Genomic DNA, 23180 nt, shown 5'->3' with positions numbered 1-23180 from the left:
TGAGACAGGAGGGCCCGGGGTAACGTAGCCCCTATATTTCCCCCCCCCCCCCCCCCAACTTCCTTAATTTGGCTTTGGGGCAGGGGCATACTTCAGTGTCAAAGCTAAGCAAGGAGACCTGGGGCCCTTTAACATAGCCTGCAAACCCAACATATGTAACATACAGCGGGCGGAGCTTGGCCTGTTGTCCCAGCATGTACAGCACTGAGCAGGGCAGCATCAGAGACGGGACGGGGCAGAGAAGGACGCGGATTATCCTCCTCAGCACCAGCATGTACAGCACTGAACAGGGCAGCATTAGAGACGGGACGGGGCAGAGAAGGAGGCGGATTATTCTCCTCAGCACCAGCAGTTCCAGCACTGTGCAGAGCAGCATCGGAGGCAGGACAGGGCAGAGAAGGAGGCGGATTATTCTCCTCAGCACCAGCATTTACAGCACTGAGCAGGGCAGCATCAGAGGTGGGACGGGGCAGAGAAGGAGGCTGATTATTCTCCTCAGCACCAGCAGTTACAGCACTGAGCAGGGCAGCATCAGAGGCAGGATGGGGCAGAGAAGGAGGCGGATTATTCTCCTCAGCGCCAGCATTTACAGCACTGAGCAGGGCAGCATCAGAGGCAGGACGGGGCAGAGAAGGAGGCGGATTATTCTCCTCACCAGCATGTACAGCACTGAGCAGGGCAGCATCAGAGGTGGGACGGGGCAGAGAAGGAGGCGGATTATTCTCCTCAGCACCAGCAGTTACAGCACTGAGCAGGGCAGCATCAGAGGCGGGACGGGGCAGAGAAGGAGACAGATTATTCTCCTCAGCACCAGCAGTTACAGCACTGAGCAGGGGAGCATCAGAGGCGGGACGGGGTAGAGAAGGAGGCGGATTATTCTCCTCAGCACCAGCAGTTACAGCACTGAGCAGGGTAACATCAGAGGCGGGACGGGGCAGAGAAGGAGGCGGATTATTCTCCTCAGCACCAGCAGTTACAGCACTGAGCAGGGCAGTATCAGAGGCGGGACGGGGCAGAGAAGGAGGTGGATTATTCTCCTCAGCACCAGCATGTACAGCACTGAGCAGGGCAGCATCAGAGGTGGGACGGGGCAGAGAAGGAGGTGGATTATTCTCCTCAGCACCAGCAGTTACAGCACTGAGCAGGGCAGCATCAGAGGCAGGATGGGGCAGAGAAGGAGGCGGATTATTCTCCTCAGCGCCAGCATTTACAGCACTGAGCAGGGCAGCATCAGAGGTGGGACGGGGCAGAGAAGGAGGTGGATTATTCTCCTCAGCACCAGCATTTACAGCACTGAACAGGGCAGCATCAGAGGCAGGACGGGGCAGAGAAGGAGGCGGATTATTCTCCTCACCAGCATGTACAGCACTGAGCAGGGCAGCATCAGAGGTGGGTCGGGGCAGAGAAGGAGGCGGATTATTCTCCTCACCAGCATGTACAGCACTGAGCAGGGCAGCATCAGAGGCAGGACGGGGCAGAGAAGGAGGCGGATTATTCTCCTCAGCACCAGCAGTTACAGCACTGAGCAGGGCAGCATCAGAGTCGGGACGGGGCAGAGAAGGAGGCGGATTATTCTCCTCAGCACCAGCAGTTACAGCACTGAGCAGGGCAGCATCAGAGGCAGGACGGGGCAGAGAAGGAGGAGGATTATTCTCCTCACCACCAGCAGTTACAGCACTGAGCAGGGCAGCATCAGAGGCAGGACGGGGCAGAGAAGGAGGCGGATTATTCTCCTCAGCACCAGCAGTTACAGCACTGAGCAGGGCAGCATCAGAGGCAGGACAGGGCAGAGAAGGAGGAGGATTATTCTCCTCACCACCAGCAGTTACAGCACTGAGCAGGGCAGCATCAGAGGCAGGACGGGGCAGAGAAGGAGGCGGATTATTCTCCTCAGCACCAGCATTTACAGCACTGAGCAGGGCAGCATCAGAGGCGGGACGGGGCAGAGAAGGAGGCGGATTATAATCCTCAGCACCAGCATGTACAGCACTGAGCAGGGCAGCATCAGAGGCGGGACGGGGCAGAGAAGGAGGCGGATTAATCCTCAGCACCAGCATGTACAGCACTGAGCAGGGCAGCATCAGAGGTGGGACAGGGCAGAGAAGGAGGCGGATTATTCTCCTCAGCACCAGCAGTTACAGCTCTGAGCAGTGCAGCATCAGAGGCGGGACGGGGCAGAGAAGGAGGTGGATTATTCTCCTCAGCACCAGCATGTACAGCACTGAGCAGGGCAGCATCAGAGGTGGGACGGGGCAGAGAAGGAGGTGGATTATTCTCCTCAGCACCAGCAGTTACAGCACTGAGCAGGGCAGCATCAGAGGCAGGATGGGGCAGAGAAGGAGGCGGCTTATTCTCCTCAGCGCCAGCATTTACAGCACTGAGCAGGGCAGCATCAGAGGCAGGACGGGGCAGAGAAGGAGGCGGATTATTCTCCTCACCAGCATGTACAGCACTCAGCAGGGCAGCATCAGAGGTGGGACGGGGCAGAGAAGGACGCGGATTATCCTCCTCAGCACCAGCATGTACAGCACTGAACAGGGCAGCATTAGAGACGGGACGGGGCAGAGAAGGAGGCGGATTATTCTCCTCAGCACCAGCAGTTCCAGCACTGTGCAGAGCAGCATCGGAGGCAGGACAGGGCAGAGAAGGAGGCGGATTATTCTCCTCAGCACCAGCATTTACAGCACTGAGCAGGGCAGCATCAGAGGTGGGACGGGGCAGAGAAGGAGGCTGATTATTCTCCTCAGCACCAGCAGTTACAGCACTGAGCAGGGCAGCATCAGAGGCAGGATGGGGCAGAGAAGGAGGCGGATTATTCTCCTCAGCGCCAGCATTTACAGCACTGAGCAGGGCAGCATCAGAGGCAGGACGGGGCAGAGAAGGAGGCGGATTATTCTCCTCACCAGCATGTACAGCACTGAGCAGGGCAGCATCAGAGGTGGGACGGGGCAGAGAAGGAGGCGGATTATTCTCCTCAGCACCAGCAGTTACAGCACTGAGCAGGGCAGCATCAGAGGCGGGACGGGGCAGAGAAGGAGACAGATTATTCTCCTCAGCACCAGCAGTTACAGCACTGAGCAGGGGAGCATCAGAGGCGGGACGGGGTAGAGAAGGAGGCGGATTATTCTCCTCAGCACCAGCAGTTACAGCACTGAGCAGGGTAACATCAGAGGCGGGACGGGGCAGAGAAGGAGGCGGATTATTCTCCTCAGCACCAGCAGTTACAGCACTGAGCAGGGCAGTATCAGAGGCGGGACGGGGCAGAGAAGGAGGTGGATTATTCTCCTCAGCACCAGCATGTACAGCACTGAGCAGGGCAGCATCAGAGGTGGGACGGGGCAGAGAAGGAGGTGGATTATTCTCCTCAGCACCAGCAGTTACAGCACTGAGCAGGGCAGCATCAGAGGCAGGATGGGGCAGAGAAGGAGGCGGATTATTCTCCTCAGCGCCAGCATTTACAGCACTGAGCAGGGCAGCATCAGAGGTGGGACGGGGCAGAGAAGGAGGTGGATTATTCTCCTCAGCACCAGCATTTACAGCACTGAGCAGGGCAGCATCAGAGGCAGGACGGGGCAGAGAAGGAGGCGGATTATTCTCCTCACCAGCATGTACAGCACTGAGCAGGGCAGCATCAGAGGTGGGTCGGGGCAGAGAAGGAGGCGGATTATTCTCCTCACCAGCATGTACAGCACTGAGCAGGGCAGCATCAGAGGCAGGACGGGGCAGAGAAGGAGGCGGATTATTCTCCTCAGCACCAGCAGTTACAGCACTGAGCAGGGCAGCATCAGAGGTGGGACGGGGCAGAGAAGGAGGCGGATTATTCTCCTCAGCACCAGCAGTTACAGCACTGAGCAGGGCAGCATCAGAGTCGGGACGGGGCAGAGAAGGAGGCGGATTATTCTCCTCAGCACCAGCAGTTACAGCACTGAGCAGGGCAGCATCAGAGGCAGGACGGGGCAGAGAAGGAGGAGGATTATTCTCCTCACCACCAGCAGTTACAGCACTGAGCAGGGCAGCATCAGAGGCAGGACGGGGCAGAGAAGGAGGCGGATTATTCTCCTCAGCACCAGCAGTTACAGCACTGAGCAGGGCAGCATCAGAGGCAGGACAGGGCAGAGAAGGAGGAGGATTATTCTCCTCACCACCAGCAGTTACAGCACTGAGCAGGGCAGCATCAGAGGCAGGACGGGGCAGAGAAGGAGGCGGATTATTCTCCTCAGCACCAGCATTTACAGCACTGAGCAGGGCAGCATCAGAGGCGGGACGGGGCAGAGAAGGAGGCGGATTATAATCCTCAGCACCAGCATGTACAGCACTGAGCAGGGCAGCATCAGAGGTGGGACGGGGCAGAGAAGGAGGCGGATTAATCCTCAGCACCAGCATGTACAGCACTGAGCAGGGCAGCATCAGAGGTGGGACAGGGCAGAGAAGGAGGTGGATTATTCTCCTCAGCACCAGCAGTTACAGCTCTGAGCAGTGCAGCATCAGAGGCGGGACGGGGCAGAGAAGGAGGTGGATTATTCTCCTCAGCACCAGCATGTACAGCACTGAGCAGGGCAGCATCAGAGGTGGGACGGGGCAGAGAAGGAGGTGGATTATTCTCCTCAGCACCAGCAGTTACAGCACTGAGCAGGGCAGCATCAGAGGCAGGATGGGGCAGAGAAGGAGGCGGCTTATTCTCCTCAGCGCCAGCATTTACAGCACTGAGCAGGGCAGCATCAGAGGCAGGACGGGGCAGAGAAGGAGGCGGATTATTCTCCTCACCAGCATGTACAGCACTGAGCAGGGCAGCATCAGAGGTGGGACGGGGCAGAGAAGGAGGCGGATTATTCTCCTCAGCACCAGCAGTTACAGCACTGAGCAGGGCAGCATCAGAGGCGAGACGGGGCAGAGAAGGAGGCGGATTATTCTCCTCACCACCAGCAGTTACAGCACTGAGCAGGGCAGCATCAGAGTCGGGACGGGGCAGAGAAGGAGGCGGATTATTCTCCTCACCACCAGCAGTTACAGCACTGAGCAGGGCAGCATCAGAGGCTGGACGGGGCAGAGAAGGAGGCGGATTATTCTCCTCAGCACCAGCAGTTACAGCACTGAGCAGGGCAGCATCAGAGGCAGGACGGGGCAGAGAAGGAGGAGGATTATTCTCCTCACCACCAGCAGTTACAGCACTGAGCAGGGCAGCATCAGAGGCAGGACGGGGCAGAGAAGGAGGCGGATTATTCTCCTCAGCACCAGCATGTACAGCACTGTGCAGGGCAGTATCAGAGGTGGGACGGGGCAGAGAAGGAGGCAGATTATTCTCCTCAGCACCAGCAGTTACAGCACTGAGCAGGGCAGCATCAGAGGCGGGACGGGGCAGAGAAGGAGGAGGATTATTCTCCTCAGCACCAGCAGTTACAGCACTGAGCAGGGCAGCATCAGAGGCGAGACGGGGCAGAGAAGGAGGCGGATTATTCTCAGCACCAGCAGTTACAGCACTGAGCAGGGCAGCATCAGAGGCGGGACGGCGCAGAGAAGGAGGCAGATTATTCTCCTCAGCACCAGCAGTTACAGCACTGAGCAGGGCAGCATCAGAGGCAGGACGGGGCAGAGAAGGAGGGGGATTATTCTCCTCAGCACCAGCAGTTACTGCACTGAGCAGGGTAACATCAGAGGCGGGACGGGGCAGAGAAGGAGGCGGATTATTCTCCTCAGCACCAGCAGTTACAGCACTGAGCAGGGCAGCATCAGAGGCAGGACGGGGCAGAGAAGGAGGCGGATTATTCTCCTCAGCACCAGCAGTTACAGCACTGAGCAGGGCAGCATCAGAGGTGGGACGGGGCAGAGAAGGAGGCGGATTATTCTCCTCAGCACCAGCAGTTACAGCACTGAGCAGGGCAGCATCAGAGGCGGGACGGGGCAGAGAAGGAGGCGGATTATTCTCCTCAGTACCAGCAGTTACAGCACTGAGCAGGGCAGCATCAGAGGCGGGACGGGGCAGAGAAGGAGGCGGATTATTCTCCTCAGCACCAGCAGTTACAGCACTGAGCAGGGCAGCATCAGAGGCGGGACGGGGCAGAGAAGGAGGCGGATTATTATCCTCAGCACCAGCAGTTACAGCACTGAGCAGGGCAGCATCAGAGGCAGGACGGGGCAGAGAAGGAGGCGGATTATTCTCCTCAGCGCCAGCAGTTACAGCACTGAGCAGGGTAACATCAGAGGCGGGACGGGGCAGAGAAGGAGGCGGATTATTCTCCTCAGCACCAGCAGTTACAGCACTGAGCAGGGTAACATCAGAGGCGGGACGGGGCAGAGAAGGAGGCGGATTATTCTCCTCAGCACCAGCAGTTACAGCACTGAGCAGGGCAGCATCAGAGGCGGGACGGGGCAGAGAAGGAGGCGGATTATTCTCCTCAGCACCAGCAGTTACAGCACTGAGCAGGGTAACATCAGAGGCGGGACGGGGTAGAGGAGGAAGCGGATTATTCTCCCTAGTGCCAGCATTTTGACAGCATCAATACGGGGAAGGCCTGAGGTGCGGCCTGACAAAAATTGGCCTTATTATGTCAATTCCATAGCAAAGCACGGGTGTTCAGCTAGTATATAATCAATGTAGACTACTGTATTATATAAGTGTATGTCAGAAGAAAGTGCCTAATCTATGTGGCCTTATCTGACCGTAGACTTCCATAGATACTGTAAGTACAACATTTGGCAGACTCGTACGGATGCTGCCATGTTTGGTCATGTGGATCTCAGTAGCGTTTTGCGCCTTTGTGCTGCGGATTTGCACTTTTGCTCAGTAGTAAATGAGTCTTGACGCTGATACTCTGTCCTGTCATCTGCAGAGCGAGGACATCACAAGCACCGCTGGCTATGAGTGCCTCCTCCTGCACATGAATGAAGGGCGGAAGAACTGCAAGGAGTTTGAAGATTTCCTGAAGGAGAGGTGGGTACAACACAGGGCTGATCGCCGAAGCTCCCCAGCAAGGCGGAGGGCGCGGGTCTTACATGGGAGCTATCACAACGGTAGACCAGGGATTCTTAGTATGCAATATACTAAAAAGTATAGAAATGGCAAATGCATATGATAACTGTATCCTAAATGTGTTCCCTGACCTAGTATAGTCTAGAACAGGCATGTCCAAACTGCGGCCCTCCAGCTGTCAAAACTACACATCCCAGCATGCCCTGACACCGCTTTAGCTTTCTCTGACAGCAAAACTGTGTCAGGGCATGCTGGGATATGTAGTTTTCCAACAGCTGGAGGGCCGCAGTTTGGGCATGCCTGGTCTACAAACTACCATGTAGAAGTAAAATACTATTTGTACCACTCAGTAAGCTGGAAAATGACACCTGAGAGCTTTCACCATACACCCAGCTGTCTGTCAGGGATCCTGCCACGCGGCCACACGACAGGTGTACAGGAATGTTCTGCTTTCCTCATTTCATGAGGAAATCCTGTGATGTCACTGTAGTGATGTCACTAGAACTTCCCCCCCAGCAGAGGGACATCCCAGGGAAGAGCTAGCTGCAAACTGGATCTTGGACGCAGCTGTGCAATAATACCCCATTCTTACAGAATCACTTTACTGACAGTGGGGCAAATGTATTAAGCCTGGAGAAGTGATAAAGCAGTGATAAGTGAATGGTGATAACGCACCAGCCAATCAGCTCCTAACTGTCATTTTTCAAATCTGTAACGATTGGCTGGTGCGTTATCACCCTGCGCTTATCACTGCTTTATCACTTCTTTATCCCTTCTCCAGGTTAATACATCTGCCCCAGTGTAAGAACCCATGAAACCGTCCAAATTCTCCCTAATGTAAAATAAATAAAAACAAGTAAAATATTACAGGTAGGGAAAAGTTATTTGTTACTGAGGGTGTCTCCTGCCAAGCTCACCGACTCTCCTCCTCCATTTCTCCATTGGATCGTAGTGAATCCCCAATGGACCTGGTATCAGATACTTTGTCACTACCAGGGAGGGACTGGTTTTTGGTATCCGGCTGATAGATACACAGGTGGTTATTCCGAGTTGTTCGCTCGCTAGCAGTTTTTTTTTTTTTAAATAGAGTAATTTTTATTCACCACAAAAGTTAAAGATACAGACATTTCAGGATACATTTCTGGTCATATTGGATAATCACATTATTCAGTCATTCATATCAGCTTTATGGTATTATACATGCATGAATACTATTCCCCACATCACCATTTCCGTGCGGCCTTCACGCAATATGCATATTGTATGTAGTCTGTATCCAAGTTATGATTCACATACTTAACATTTTTTAGATTTTCTCCCCCCACCTTATGTGTAATTACCCCGTCTATTGAGCCGTATATAGCCCACAACCCCACTACCCCCAAACTAACCCTCTAAACAAACTCAAGCCTAGTCAACCTGATGTGTGCGTGGTGTGGTGCGACAGCTAACCACCTAAGCAACTGCGTTAGGAGAGGTAAAGGGTTCGGCCCAACGCCCCGGGGCCCAAACAGCGCTTCTGCATCAATGGCCAGTGCCCGCTACATTTGAAGGGCAAGGGAGGAGTATGTGGAAGTGATCCAAGGAGACCAAATCTTCTCGTATCTGGTAAGGGCATTATATTTCATATATACATATCGTTCTTTTAATAGGGTATCATTGATCAAACTTTTAAGAGCAGGTATTGTGGGAGGGCTGGGGGCCATCCATGTCCGCGCGATGCACACTTTTGCAAGTGCGCATACGCTGCGGGCATACATGCTTTCCCATCTGGACCCAGAACTCGAGTCACCCACCCCCAGAATGCAAAATCTCGGAGTCAGCATTCCCCTCTGTGTTCCTGTGTGTTCCAAAATCGACCTGACCCCAGCCCAGAACACCTGTAGCGACGGGCATTCCCATATGAGGTGCCAGAATGTGCCTCCGGCAGCCCTGCACTTGGGACAAACATCAACATTATCAGACCTGAATCTGGCCAGCCTGCTCGGTGTCATGTATGACCTATGCAGAATGAAAAACTGAATCTGCTGAAACCGTAGCGATTTGGTGACCTGACTCGGATTGCCCAAAGCACCCTCCCAGTCTTCCCCGTCTATGGGACCCAAGTCACGCTCCCAGTTCGCCCGAAGATTCGAGAGCGGGTCTGCGTGTATTGTTTGGAGGAGGTATGAGTAAGTGAAGGAGATCACCTTGACTCGACCCAAAGATTGTAGGAATGTTTTGATGGGAAATGGGAGGAGCGCCGGGGGGGAGTCTCCAAATTGCGCCTGCAAGGCGTGCCTGAGCTGTAAAAATCTGTAGAAGTGAGAGTTCGGAAGTCCAAACTCCTCCTTTAATTGTTGAAATGATTTCAATGAACCGCCACTATATAATTGGGACAGTGAGTCTATCGAATACGGAGCCCATACCTCCCCGCCCTCTAGGGACCTCAGCTCATTAAGCATTGTGGAGTGCCATAGGGGGGTGTCAGGGTCCATGCCTTCATACCCGAGCAGGCCCCTCAGTGCTAGCCATATTCTCATCGCCTGAAAGACAATAGGAGGTAAAGATCTGGAAGGGTTTTCCCCCACCAAGACCTGTGCCGGGGAAAGGTCTGGGTAGTAGCACTGAAGGAACGCCCGTTCCAGCCCAGCCCCCCCCCCCTCCCGAAGCCACATACTGATATGTGATAGCTGAGCAGCATAGTAATATAGTTGGAAGTGAGGCAAGGCCAGACCGCCGTCCCTTTTCTGTCTGGTGAGGGTGGTTAATTTAATTCTAGCTCTTTTATTGGCCCATACAAAGGAGGACAGGACGCTATTTAATTTCCTGAAGAAGGCTGGAAAAATGAATACAGGGGACTGTAGTAGAACATACAATAGTTTAGGCAGGACTACCATTTTAATAAGGCCGACCCTGCCCGTCATTGTCAGTGGTAACTTACCCCAGGCTCTAGATTTGCGCACTACTGTTTGTACTAGGGGGTCGAGGTTTAAGGGCACAAAGTCTGATGGGTCGTTTGTAATTAGAATTCCGAGGTACTTGAACTGAACTGTCCAGCACAGTGGCAGAGATATTTTCGGAACCTTAGGGAGGGAGCCTATAATGGGCATAATAAATGATTTAGTCCAATTTATGCGGAGACCCGAATACCCACCGAATGTCTCGATGACCCGCAGCACAGTGGGCATCTCTACTGCGTAGTCTTGAAGGAATAGCAACAGGTCATCCGCATAAAGGGCTATCTTGTCAGTACAGGGGCCGGTACCTATTCCCTCGATGTCCGGGTGCGATCTGATCAGGCAAGCGAGTGGCTCTATGGCTATGGCAAACAGAGCAGGAGAGAGGGGGCATCCTTGTCTGGTGCCCCGTGTCAAAGGGAAGGAGGAGGAGATGTAGCCGTTCACCAAGACCCTGGCGCGTGGATTCTGGTATAGCAATTTAATCCACTGAATAAAGTTTGGGCCGAAGCCCATGCTCCTCATGACTCCCCACAGGTAAGGCCATTCAACGCTGTCGAATGCCTTGGCTGCATCCAGCGAGACTACAGCCGCGTCCGAGGGGAAGTCGCGGGGGGCCTGCAAAATGGTGTATAGCCTGCGCAAGTTAATGGATGTGGATTTCCCAGGCATGAAGCCGGTTTGATCCGGATGAATTATGGATTCAATTACTAGGTTGAGACGGACCGCGAGAATTTTCGCCAGGATCTTGGCGTCAGTGGGGATGAGGGAGATCGGCCTGTAGGAGTCCAACAACATGGGGTCCTTACCAGGCTTTGGAAGCATTATAAGGATCGCCTCGGACATCGAGGGAGGAAGGCTGTCAGTGACACTCATTTTAACGTACGTGTCAAGCAGCTGGGGACCAAAGAATTCTATATACTGTTTATATAGTTCCGTGGGAATACCGTCACTACCCGGGGATTTACCTCTAGGAGACACCTCCACCGCCGACACCACCTCTTCCAGGGTCAGAGGTGCGTCCAGTGCGTCCCTGGCCTCATGGGAGAGTTTAGAAAGGGGAATGTTTATCAGGTACAGGTCTATTTCCTCCGTGGAGCATGTCAGTCTACTGTCGTAAATTTCTCTGAAGTAGCCGAGGAACATCTGAGCGATGTCGGGGGTGGCATCCACCGTGAAGCCGCCTGGGTCGAGCATTTGCGCTATCGTGGTCCCAGGTCTATCATAGTGCACTAAGTGGGCCATCAGGCTACCTGGTCTGTCCGCCTGCATATATATGTTAGTAGCCCTAAACAAAAGGGAACGTGCATTTATATCTGAAAGGTGGGCCAGCCAGGCCTCCTGAGCCACAAGCCAGCGGGCCTTCAGCTCAGGAGTACCCTCTGTCAGGTAACGCATCTCCAGATCCCTACACTCAGTCTCAAGCTGTCTTTCCGTCGCCCTTCTAGCCACCTTGCAGGCTGCAATTTTGCCGATCATTGTACCTCGTAAATATGCCTTGAACGCGTCCCATACAACCGGGGCCCGGGCCGATCCCACGTTATCTGCAAAAAATCCCTCCCATGTGGACACCAACTCCGGGCATTCGCCCAGCTGGGCCAGCCAGGAAGGGTGTAGCCGCCAGTATGACTGTCCCCTCTGACATTCCCCATTTATTGAGAGCACCAGGGGCGAGTGATCTGACACCCCCCGTGCCTCGTAACGGACATCCGTCACGCCAGGCAAAAGCCCAGGCGAGACCAGGGCCAGGTCGATCCTAGAAAAAGAGCCATGTGTACCCGAATAACAGGAGTATTGCCTGAGGCCAGGATTCCGAATTCTCCAGACGTCTACCCACTGCATACCGTCTAGAAATTCTGCGAATCTAGATCCCGATGAGGCTAAACCGCCCCCCGTCCCCCGATCCCGGGGCGCCCTCCATCTGTCTAAGGAGGCATCCAACACAGCGTTGAAGTCCCCCAAGCAGACGACAGGGGTGTGTGGGGAGGAGGCAACAAACAGGGCGGCCTTTTGCAGGACATCGTATGAAAAAGGGGGGGGAACATACACAGACAACAGGAAAAAATTACGTGAGAATAATTTACATTCTAAGAACACGTATCTACCATGCGGATCTGTATTTACCCTAATCATCTCAAACTGTACAGTCCTCTTTATCATTACCGACACCCCTCGGGAATATGAGGAGTGCGAGGAATGATATGCCCAGCCCACCCAAGGCCTACGGAGCGACAACAGCCTATTTCCCTCTAAATGAGTTTCGCTTAAACAGATTATATCCGGGCCATATTTCTTGATCATCTTAAACACTAAGGATCGCTTTACTTTGTTGTTAATGCCCCGGACATTCCACGACAAGATTTTTAAGGGAGGCATGTCAGCCAAGTCATCTGCTGGAGCACATCACTCCTATCTACCACCCGACCCCCCGGCTCCTCACTCGCGCGGTCGCGCCGTCCACCGGCCCCGGACCTCAAGCCAAACCCCTGAGAACAGTGCAACCCCGCCACACCCTCCGAATGACTTATATGTAGGCTTCTTAAATTCAAAACATAAAACAGAAAAACTACTGGGGGGCCAACAGCAGCCCCCCAGCATCCCCCCTCCCCGTATACCTCCCCGAACTGTGGCATACCTAGTTCCCTAACCGAACTCTAGCCCTGGAGAACCCAAAGCCTACGGCAACACTGTACTAGGCGTACAGATCAAACAACCCCAATATTTAAACCCTTATACGTTTATACGTTTATAACACTTCTCAGTAAAGTCCAGAACTGCTAAACAAGAGGAAGCTCCCCGGACTTATACTTGCGAGTTGAAGGCCCATAAAGGAAGGCGACCCGATGTCAGTCTGGAGCCAGCTGGCGTGCCCCCGGAGCATATCTGTCCAACCATGACGCCGCTTCCCTGGGCGAGCTGAAGAATTTAGTCTCCCCGTCCGCCACCACTCGCAATCTGGAGGGAAACAGCATTGAGTATGATATATTCAGGTCACGAAGGCGTCGCTTTATGGGGAGAAACTGTGCTCGGTCTTTTTGGACGTCCGCTGCAAAGTCCGGAAATGCCGACACCCGGACTCCATTCCTCATCAGGGGACCCTTCACACGTCCCAGGCGCAGGACGGAGTCCCGGTCCTTGTAGTGCAGGAATTTTGCTATAAAAGTTCGTGGTGGGGCACCTGGTGGTAAAGGCCGGAAGGGCACGCGGTGAGCCCGCTCCACTGCAAACTGAGATGTAAAGGATTCAGCACCGTATGCCTCTTTTAACCAGGATTCCAGAAAATCCTCGGGGTGTGTCCCTTCTTCTTTTTCAGGGAGGCCAACGAACCTCACGTTGTTTCTGCGGAGTCTGCCCTCCATGTCCAGGAGTTTGGCTTGTATCGTTGTGACTTGCTGTGTAACTGCGGACACCGATTGTTGCAGAGGGCCGCTGAGGTCTTCCAGGTTGGAGACCCTTGTCTCAGTTTCGCCCACCCTCTCCCGTACTCGTTGGACGTCCTGTCGTAGCAGTGATAAATCGCACTGCACCTTCTCCATCTTGTCTGATAGGCGTTGCTCGCTGGCCGCTATGGCCTCCAGGACCTGCTGGATGGAGGGTGCAGACGGCTGCGTGTTCGCCCCCGAGTCGGCCCCAGCCGATGGATCCATTCTGGCAGGGGGGGAAGGCTTAGGAGATGACTGCGTCGACTGCGTCGACTGAGATGTAGGCTGTCGGGCGAACTTCTCCAGTTTAGCCGCGGCCGCGCTCTGGCCGCCCCTCACCATCTTGTGGGGGTCCAGCAGTAATAAGAGCCCCGTTATTCAGTATCAAAAGTATAACCGTGGATGGTAAATGCAGTAACAGCAGCACGCCAGTCACTGGGATGGCCAGATGTTGTAATGAAGGGAGAAGGGGGACCTGGGGGGTCCAATGGTATAAATAAATGTGTCCAGTGTGTGGTATGCCAGCAGTATAAGCAGTAGGAGACAGGGCAGCTGGGACAGTGTCCAGTCCTCCAGCCCAGTGCAGCCTTCACCCACACTGCACCTTGCTGTATTCTGTGCCTCAGGGAGCTGCAGTTAAAATGGCCGCCCAGCACAGAGATCTCCCCCTCCTTCCCTCTCTGTACCAGCCTTCAGGGTGTCAGGTTGTCTTCTATATGTGGCCCTGGGGGTACAGGAGTGGGGTACCTCTCCTCTCCTGTGCCGCTGGTCGTCGCGTCCGCCTCGGGCGCTCGATCGTGTGCGCGCGCGCACGCGCCCGGCGGAGCTTCAAAATCGAGGCCGGGGACTGAGCTGCGGCCTAGGCCCGGAGTCCGGGCGGCCGCTGACGCGGGCCGGGAGCGCTCGTACACACGCTCCACAGCCTCCCCAGCACCGTCAAGCAGGAGATCAGTCCAGAGGAGAGCAGGATCGGGGCCCCAGGATTGTTTCAGGATTAATTATCCAGGGAGCTCCTCGATCCTGCTGCCTAGTCCTCTGCCGCCGTGGTCACGCCCCCCCTCGCTAGCAGTTTTTAGCAGCCGTGCAAACGCTATGCCGCCGCCCACTGGGAGTGTATTTTAGTTTAGCAGAAGTGCGAACGAAAGGATCGCAGAGCGGCGACAAAGTTTTTTTGTGCAGTTTCTGAGTAGCTCAAAACCTACTCAGCGCTTGCGATGACTTCATACTGTTCAGTTCCTGTTTTGACATCACAAACACGCCCTGCATTCGCCCAGCCACGCCTGCGTTTTTCCGAACACTCCCTGAAAACGGTCAGTTGACACCCAGAAACGCCCACTTCATGTCAATCACTCTGCGGCCAGCAGTGCGACTGAAAAGCTTCGCTAGACCCTGTGTGAAACTACATCGGTCGTTGTAACAGTACGTCGCGTGTGCGCATTGCGCCGCATACGCAGAAGTGACGGTTTTTGCCTCATCGCTGCACAGCGAACGAATGCAGCTAGCGATCAACTCGGAATGACCCCCACAGTGTCTAGTTAGACAGTCAATAGATAGACACAATGGGGGGAATTCAAATGTTAGAAGAGTCAGTTGGGAGTCTGTTTTTTCCTATCTCAAAGACAGGAAAAAACAGACAACTAACCGACTTTTAAAACATTTGAATTGCACCCCATATGTTAGACAGACATTAGGTCGGCAGGGTCAAAAGGTCGACAGGGTCAAAAGGTCGACATGAAAATGGTTGACATAAAAAAGATAGACACTTTTTTTGTTTTATTTTACCTGTTTTTGGACTATTTCATACCTTCTCTATCTAAGCCACCGAGCCAGAAGCGTGGCGAGCTCCGCGAGGGTATGCCTTTCTACAATTGGGGGTCCCAGATGACAAAACTATCCACACAAACCACAAAAATGCAAAAAACATGCTGTCTACCTTTATTTGTGTCGACCATTTTCATGTCGACCTTTTGACCCTCTTGCCCTAATGTCTGTCTAACATATGGTGTCTATCCATTGACTGTCTAACTGGACACTGTCTGTCTATCATCCCGCACCCCTGTACACAACCCCTTTCAGCGACACACCCTTAAGACAGACCATCTCTGTACGTCCGCTAAGTCACCTCCCTGTAACTGCCAGGTAACACCCAATACATCTCTGACCCATAGTCGCAGCTCAGGCTCTGTGCGCACACGACCTCTTTCTGTGGTCACATAAATACCAGGGATGTGGGTTGATAGATAGACTGTGTCCAGTTAGACTATCAATCTGTGACTTTAAATAACATTTATGACCGTATGCCACCTTAAGAGAGACCTATCTCTCTCTGTAAAACAATATAAAATGCAAACTGATAAGGTAAATATGTTAGTCTTGGCAAAACCTACAAATTATCTTTGGGTATGAAATGTAATACGGCCTCCATTCATGATTAAGTGGTTATAAATGATTGCTCTCTGTATCACCATCTAGTGATCATAAATGGTACTGCAGTTCTTTTAAATTCATGTTTCCCCAAAGTCATCTGTGATGCCCCCTCTACTCCCACTTTCCAAAACACGCGCAACCATCATGAAAGTAATTGCTGTGGCTATATCTTTTGTACCATTGAATTCTATGTTTCTGTGTTTACAGATCGTATTCCATAGTAAATCAAGCAATTAGTGTATCATATTTTATTATAATTCAGCCTCAGGGTCATTGATTACATTCAATGAAGGATTTATCAAATCTTAGGGGCCTATTTATTAACATTATTTTTAATAAAAAAAATGTAAAAAAGGATGTTTTCACACCATTTTCACATTATTTTTGTAAATGTATTAAAGGGCTTTTGGAGCAGTTTTCATGATAAACTCTTCCAAACCCTTTAATTCACTTTTTTTTTTCAGATCGCATTTCCCATACTTATAATGGGAATTTACTAAAAAAAAAATTGTGAAAAAGCCTGCAGTGAGCCCTGTGAAAATTACGCCAGCTCGAGCTGGCGTTATCACAGGGATTATTGTGAGATCACTACTTCTGCACAGCTTTCTCTGACCCTGGGAGCAGGCTCCGATGATCAGCTCTGTGTGTCCGATGGACACACAAGCTGGTCACTGGTAAAAAAAAAAAAAAAAAAAGTAAAATTCTAGGTAGCAGCTGATTGGTTGCCATGGACAATTTTATCCAGCGGCTCACATCTCCACTCTTATCACTGCTTCATACAACCACCCTTTTATCTCTCTCCCTTATGATACATTTTCCCCTAAAACTTCCTGATAATAATGAATACTATGCTGGAGGAAGAGGAATGCAGGTGCACACTCCTAGCACTAAGAAGACTCATAATGAGAATAATTTACATAAACCCTCACAATCAGCATGGTGTATAAGTGAAGTTCTTGGCACGCATTTGCGCAAATTGCGCAAATATGACTTCATCACATGGGTCCCTAACATCCCTAATACTATCACATAATGAATAATGAATACAAGAATGCAGAAAAATCACTGTGTGCAGAATATTACAAGTGAATGTTTGTGGGAATATACAGTGAGCTATACCCTGCTTAATGATAAGGCGGCTGGAAATGCCAAAACTACTGATAACGCTATAAGGCTACATAGCCTGTGCAGCCCTATACTGGCTATCTAACACCCGGAATCCCGAACGTAAGTACGCCTTGGAGGGTTAGGTTTAGGCTGTGGGGAAAGGATTAGGGTTAGGCTGTGGGGGGGGGGGGAGGGGGGGGCTTAGGGTTAGGCTGTGGATGGAAGGGTTAGGGTTAGCCTGTGTGGGGGAGCTTAGGGTTAGGCTGTGGGGGGGGGGGGGGGCTTATGGTTAGGCTGTGGAGGAAAGGGTTAGGGTTAGGCTGTGTGGGGGGGCTTAGGGTTAGGCTGTGGAGGGAAGGGTTAGGCTGTGTGGGGCCTTAGGGTTAGGCTGTGTGGGGGCTTAGGGTTAGGCTGTGGAGGGAAGGGTTAGGGTTAGGCTGTGGGGGGGTTAGGGTTAGGCTGTGCGGGGGTTAGGGTTAGGCTGTGGGGGGGGGTTAAGGTTAGGCTGTGGGGGGAAGGGTTAGGGTTAGGCGGTGGGGGGTAGGGTTAGGCTGTGGAAGGAAGGGTTAGGCTCTGGGGGCGTTAGGGTTAGGCTGCAGGAGGGGAGTGTTAAGGTTAGGCTGTGGGAGGGGAGTTAGGGTTAGGCTGCGGGGAGATGGCTAGGGTTAGGCTGTGGGAGGGGAGTTAGGGTTAGGCTGCGGGGAGATGGCTAGGGTTAGGCTGTGGGAGGGGAGTTAGGGTTAGGCTGCGGGAAGATGGCTAGGGTTAGGCTGTGGGAGGGGAGTTAGGGTTAGGCTGCGGGGAGATGGCTAGGGTTAGGCTGTGTGAGGGGAGTTGGGGTTAGGCTGCGGGAAGATGGCTAGGGTTAGGCTGTGGGAGGGGAGTTAGGGTTAGGCTGCGGGGAGATGGCTAGGGTTAGGCTGTGTGAGGGGGGTTAGGACTAGACTGCGGGAAGGGACGGTTAGGGGATTAGGGTTAGTTTAGTTGCTCACACATGGTATTTTGGCAGTCATGATGCCTGTCTAATACCCAACCTATCTATGGTGATCTGATCGTTTAAGTCATACACTAAATGACCGGATTTGTGGGCCGTGCGGATGTATCAGGCCATTCCGGAGGTGCAGAATTGTGCCCCGTGAAGTCTGTCTCATACTGATAACATATCTTGTAGCATTGTGCAGGGGAAGTCGTCCCTGAACAGTGACCAGGCAAGGTGCCCAGGCAAATTAGCCATGCAACAAACAATGACCCGGTTTTCCTGTACTCAGTGGTGTATGACAGCTGGCAGCACCAGAATTTGGGATTCCCCCCTCCCTCGTGTCGGTGATTCTGTTACTACACACCTGTCTACAGAGACGCCGTTCTAAAGTAACAATTAAATGTCTGTATGTTTGTAAAACAAAGTTAATTACAATTATTTGTGTTATTTACCACTAAAACATGGTCAGAGTTATCATTATCAGTACATGTCCTTTTATTCTGGAGTTTCCCAGTGTCACCCCTAAAATATATGTGACCCCTCAAGCCTGGTGTTTGCAGGATGCAGTCCGCCTTAGCGATCTCTCTGTATATTGCGTATTTGGAAAAGGGCCCTATGAGAGTAATAGAGGGGGTAAGTCAGACCTGATCGCTGCTGTGTGTTTTTGCACAGCGGGCGATCAGACACAAACTGCGCATGCGTATGCACCGCAATGCGCAGGTGCATCGCACGGTTACAAAGCGGATCGCCGCTCAGCGATGGGTTTGTGCGAAGAATCCATTCGCACGGGCGATCGCAAGGAGATTGACAGGAAGAGGGCGTTTGTGGGTGTCAACTGACCGTTTTCAGGGAGTGGTTGGAAAAATGCAGGCGTAGCCATGTGTTTGCAGGGAGGCTGTCTGACGTCAATTCCTGTCCTGGACAGGCTGAAGTGATCGCAGCGGCTGAGTAAGTCCTGGGCTGCGCAGAGACTGCACAAAATCTGTTTGTACCGCTCAGCTACACATGTGATCACACACTTGCACAGCGACAATACACTCCCCCTATGGGCGTCAGCTATCTGATCGCAGCAGTGCAAAAATGGCTGCCCAGCGATCAGGTCTGAATTAGGCCCATACTCAGCTGAATGATTTCTAATAAAATATATTTAACTAAAAAAAAAAAATGTTGATATATTATTTTATTCTCATATCTTAACTTTTAATATGTATTATCTATGTGACTGTCTCTTCCGCAGGGCAGTAATAGAAGAGAAATACGGGAAAGACCTAGTTACTTTATGTAAGAAGAAGCCGTGTGGCCAAACGGAAATAAAGTGAGTGAGCGTTTTACTGTTTACACGGAAAGAGAAAGTTACACAATTCAGGCAGTACTCATTTACATCTGCCTGACGTACCGCCTACCTGCCTGCCTGACGTACCGTCTCCCCGCCTGCCTGACGTACCGTCTCCCCGCCTGCCTGACGTACCGTCTCCCCGCCTGCCTGACGTACCGTCTCCCCGCCTGCCTGACGTACCGTCTCCCCGCCTGCCTGACGTACCGTCTCCCCGCCTGCCTGACGTACCGCCTCCCCGCCTGCCTGACGTACCGCCTCCCCGCCTGCCTGACGTACCGCCTCCCCGCCTGCCTGACGTACCGCCTCCCCGCCTGCCTGACGTACCGCCTCCCCGCCTGCCTGACGTACCGCCTCCCCGCCTGCCCGACGTACCGCCTCCCCGACGTACCGCCTCCCCGCTTGCCCGACGTACCGTCTCCCCGCCTCCCAGGACGTACCGCCTCCCCTCCTGCCTGACGTACCGCCTCCCCGCCTGCCTGACGTACCGCCTCCCCGCCTGCCTGACGTACCATCTCCCCTCCTGCCTGACGTACCGCCTCCCGCCTGCCTGACGTACCGCCTCCCCGCCTGCCTGACGTACCGCCTCCCCGCCAGCACGACGTACCGTCTCCCCGCCAGCACGACGTACCGTCTCCCCGCCAGCACGACGTACCGTCTCCCCGCCAGCACGACGTACCGTCTCCCCGCCTGCATGACGTACCGTCTCCCCGCCTTCCCAATGTACCGTCTCCCCGCCTGCACGACATACCGCCTCCCCGCCTGCCTGATGCACCGTCTCCCCGCCTGCCCGACATACCACCTACCTGTCTGCCTGTATTGGCAGAGTGCTATATACCTTAGCTGTATATACCCTAGCTGTATTGGCAGAGTGCTGTCTATCATACAAGAATAACTGTATTTAATAGGTAGAATTTTTGTTAACAGTTATGTGGCGCTTCCTCTTTCCTGTTTCATGTTTTAATGTGCCTCCAATTTGTTGCAAAGTCCTCTTTACTTGTTAGGAATATGTGTGTACAGGCTGAGGATGTAGCCAAGTTTCTGCACACACCTTCATACAGCCCAGTTACTTAACCAGTGGAGGGGTTTTACTGAAGATAAAGCAGTTTCAGCTGTACTCACTGTTATACACGCTGGTAGCTTGAGCATATCGGGGTGTCATACAGACCCCCAGTCAGTGAGTGTATGTAGGTACCAAGTTGCGTTGCAGGATGCTGGAACAGCAGTTATATCTCAGATAATCGCAGGTCTCACTAGAGCTAAGTGGCACTCTCACACAGTCCCAAGATGGCTCAGTAGTAGCACCATCTTGGCACAGGGAATGAAGCTCCCCTGGAGGAGGAGCGACATTTAGTTTGTGCAGTAGCGCTCTACACCTTGAACAGTCCTTCTTATAATTATTCTGTCTTGTCTTACCGTTGTCTCTGAATTCCATACAGGGTCGGACTGGCCCACAGGGGTACCAGGGAAACCACCGGTAGGCCCCACTGCCTGAGGACCCACTCCTTCCTCTAGGGATCAGGTTCCAGACTGTGCACTTGTATTATACATGGTAGATATGTTGCATTACACTGCACTAAACTATTGTGTATTTCAAGCCTCTGTGGAGGCTGGCCACACCCCCTTTGTAGGCTGGCCACACCCCTAAGTATGGTCCCCTATAACTGCATTCCCCCGTTGGGCCCTTCATGTCCCAGTCCGACACTGATTCCATATGTAGGCCAGAGTGACATGGCATGTATGCCTGGTGATTTATTTGGGAGCTGATTGGCTGTCGGTTACAGTAAGGAGAGGAAACCTAAATAGCTAAAGGGTTCCAGCCATAGAGGTCTGAGATGATTTAGGTAGCAATGTTCAGGCAAAACTGACCTTAATAAATATGGAATAATTTTGCTGGCAAGCGACTTAATGTCTGTAACTCCTGTGTCCTCTGTTTCCTTACAGTACTCTCAAAAGGGCCCTGGATGTCTTCAAACAACGTAAGTACATGATAGGTAATGATGAGGGCACTATATATTATGTACAGTGTTCGCAGGCATCACTTTGCAGCCATAATTATACGTCGTATATACATGATTTTGTCTGGGCAGGCATATAGTACATGAGCTGCCAGTACAAGGCAATGAATAAACAATAGGCAATTAGCCGCTGTCCTTTCCCTAATTACCTGCCTCATTTCCCTACCTCTACCTCTGATAAGAGGTTAGTGCCCTGACACACTGCTCCTCATTTACTAACGCTGCATGTAGGAGGTAGATTTGCATGAACTCACAGTGACCAGCAGTCAGGTGTAATCTGTCCAGCGATGGCTTTGCATGTAAAGGCAGTGTCACCGAGCGCCGCATCTGTCTGGGACTGCTCAGAGTTCTGTCACATGATCGCAGTGACATCGGGGCTATACTGTATGTATACATCTTTATTTCCACGGCTGCCATTAGGGTCACACTTACTTCTGCCACTGGGAGTGCAGATTCTGGCTCTCTACGGTTGGGTCACCGGAGTTGCCGCCGCAGCAGCACAGTCTATGGGGAGTGCCACACTTCTGTATTCTGGTGAGGACTTGGCGGTAAAGTGAATGCGTCCTCTTGTGCAATAGTCCGCAGGCTGAGAAGGTGGAGAAGATGGAGCCCAAACTCCAGGAGCTCCCGCACAAAGGGGGCACCCACAGTGACACTTTAACAAAGGATTCAGGCCTTGTGCAAGTTTTAGCGTGCACCCCTTCTGCTGAGGGATAGGTGAGAGTATCTATGCATGCAATAGCAAGATGCAGTGTCACAGTCCATGCTATCTTCTGCATGGGTGCGGTAGGTTAGGTAGATTGACAGTGTCTAGGTTGACCACTATTGGTTGACAGTAAGTAGGTGGACATGGTTTCTAAGTCAACAGGGACTCTACGTCGACATGTACTAGGTTGAGAAGACAAAAGGTCGACATGAGGTTTTTTTTACTTTATTTTGGTGTCGTTTTCTCCGTACAGTGACCGGGAACCCCAATTAGTGCACCGTGTCCCCTCTTTGGGCAAGGTGCCACGCTCCACTACCGCTGCGCTCTGCACCGGTTACCGTACCCAATTATAGTCTACGTGGATCGTATTTATTTTACCCCTCACCTGTCTCCCTACCCTAACCTGCCTGGGGTTGCGGCAATGGCTAAGATAGTAGGGGTGGCAGCTAGGGCTAAGACTCGGGGTGTGGTGGTTACAGCTAACCCACCTCTAGTGCCTAACCCCCTCGGTCCCTAAACCTAACCGACACCCCGATACTTACCTTCTGGATGTCGGCGGTCAGTGTTCCGGCGCCGGAATTCCGAGTGGTGTCAGGATTCAGGCTGTTATGGGAGCCAGTCTCCCGGCAAGAGCTTTTTTTTTTAAAACTCACGTAAAAAAATTCATTTTCACATCGCAAATTTATGCGAAACATATTTACAAATGCGGATTGTGATAAATAGGCCCCTACATACATTACACGTTGTGTACATTCCCACAGAGAAGCATATTACTGCGTGTGCAGTCATGTCATTGTAGTTAATATTTAATTGAATATGTAACAAATAAAAGTACATTTATGGTAACGTTATGAGCTCCTAGTCTAGGTAAGGTGCGGATATACGTTATGTTATCTACTGTGCTATTGATTTAACTACTGCCGTTTAATCTGAAACTTTGCTATGGAGAAGTGAGTCTGTTATCGCCGGTTACTGGAATACCATGCGCTGAAAGCAGGAACTGAGAGCTGACAATCGGATGACAGAATGCCTCAGTGTATCTGTGTGACCAGGTTTTGTTAGTAGAACCGGTGCTTCCTGAAAGATTTCAAGTTTTGAAATTACAGACTTTTTATTTATTTATTTAAAATATATTTTTATTGATTTTGCAGCATTGGGGGTTATTCAGGTTTGTTAGCAAACCAGCAGAGCACACACATGGGCAAAGCTATGTGCACTGCAGGTGGGGCAGATATAACATGTGCAGAGAGAGTTCGATTTGGGTGGGTTATATTGTTTCTGT

General features: G+C 52.2%; 1 protein-coding gene across 4 annotated transcripts in view; it reads left to right on the top strand.

The window, feature by feature from the left end:
* PSTPIP2 (proline-serine-threonine phosphatase interacting protein 2) overlaps window positions 1-23180 on the top strand; it is a 134330-nt gene that overhangs the window by 46557 nt on the left and 64593 nt on the right. For all 4 annotated transcript variants that reach the window (XM_063958376.1, XM_063958392.1, XM_063958367.1 and 1 more), the window contains exons 2-4: window positions 6828-6928; window positions 19079-19156; window positions 21119-21153. In XM_063958376.1, coding sequence (XP_063814446.1) covers window positions 6876-6928; window positions 19079-19156; window positions 21119-21153 — 166 coding nt within the window. In that variant the 5' untranslated portion in view covers window positions 6828-6875. The remainder of the gene's footprint in view (window positions 1-6827; window positions 6929-19078; window positions 19157-21118; window positions 21154-23180) is intronic.

The sequence above is a fragment of the Pseudophryne corroboree genome, chromosome 1 (genome assembly GCF_028390025.1).
Source record: "Pseudophryne corroboree isolate aPseCor3 chromosome 1, aPseCor3.hap2, whole genome shotgun sequence".
NCBI lineage: Eukaryota > Metazoa > Chordata > Amphibia > Anura > Myobatrachidae > Pseudophryne > Pseudophryne corroboree.
This window is presented reverse-complemented; position numbering and strand designations above follow the sequence as displayed.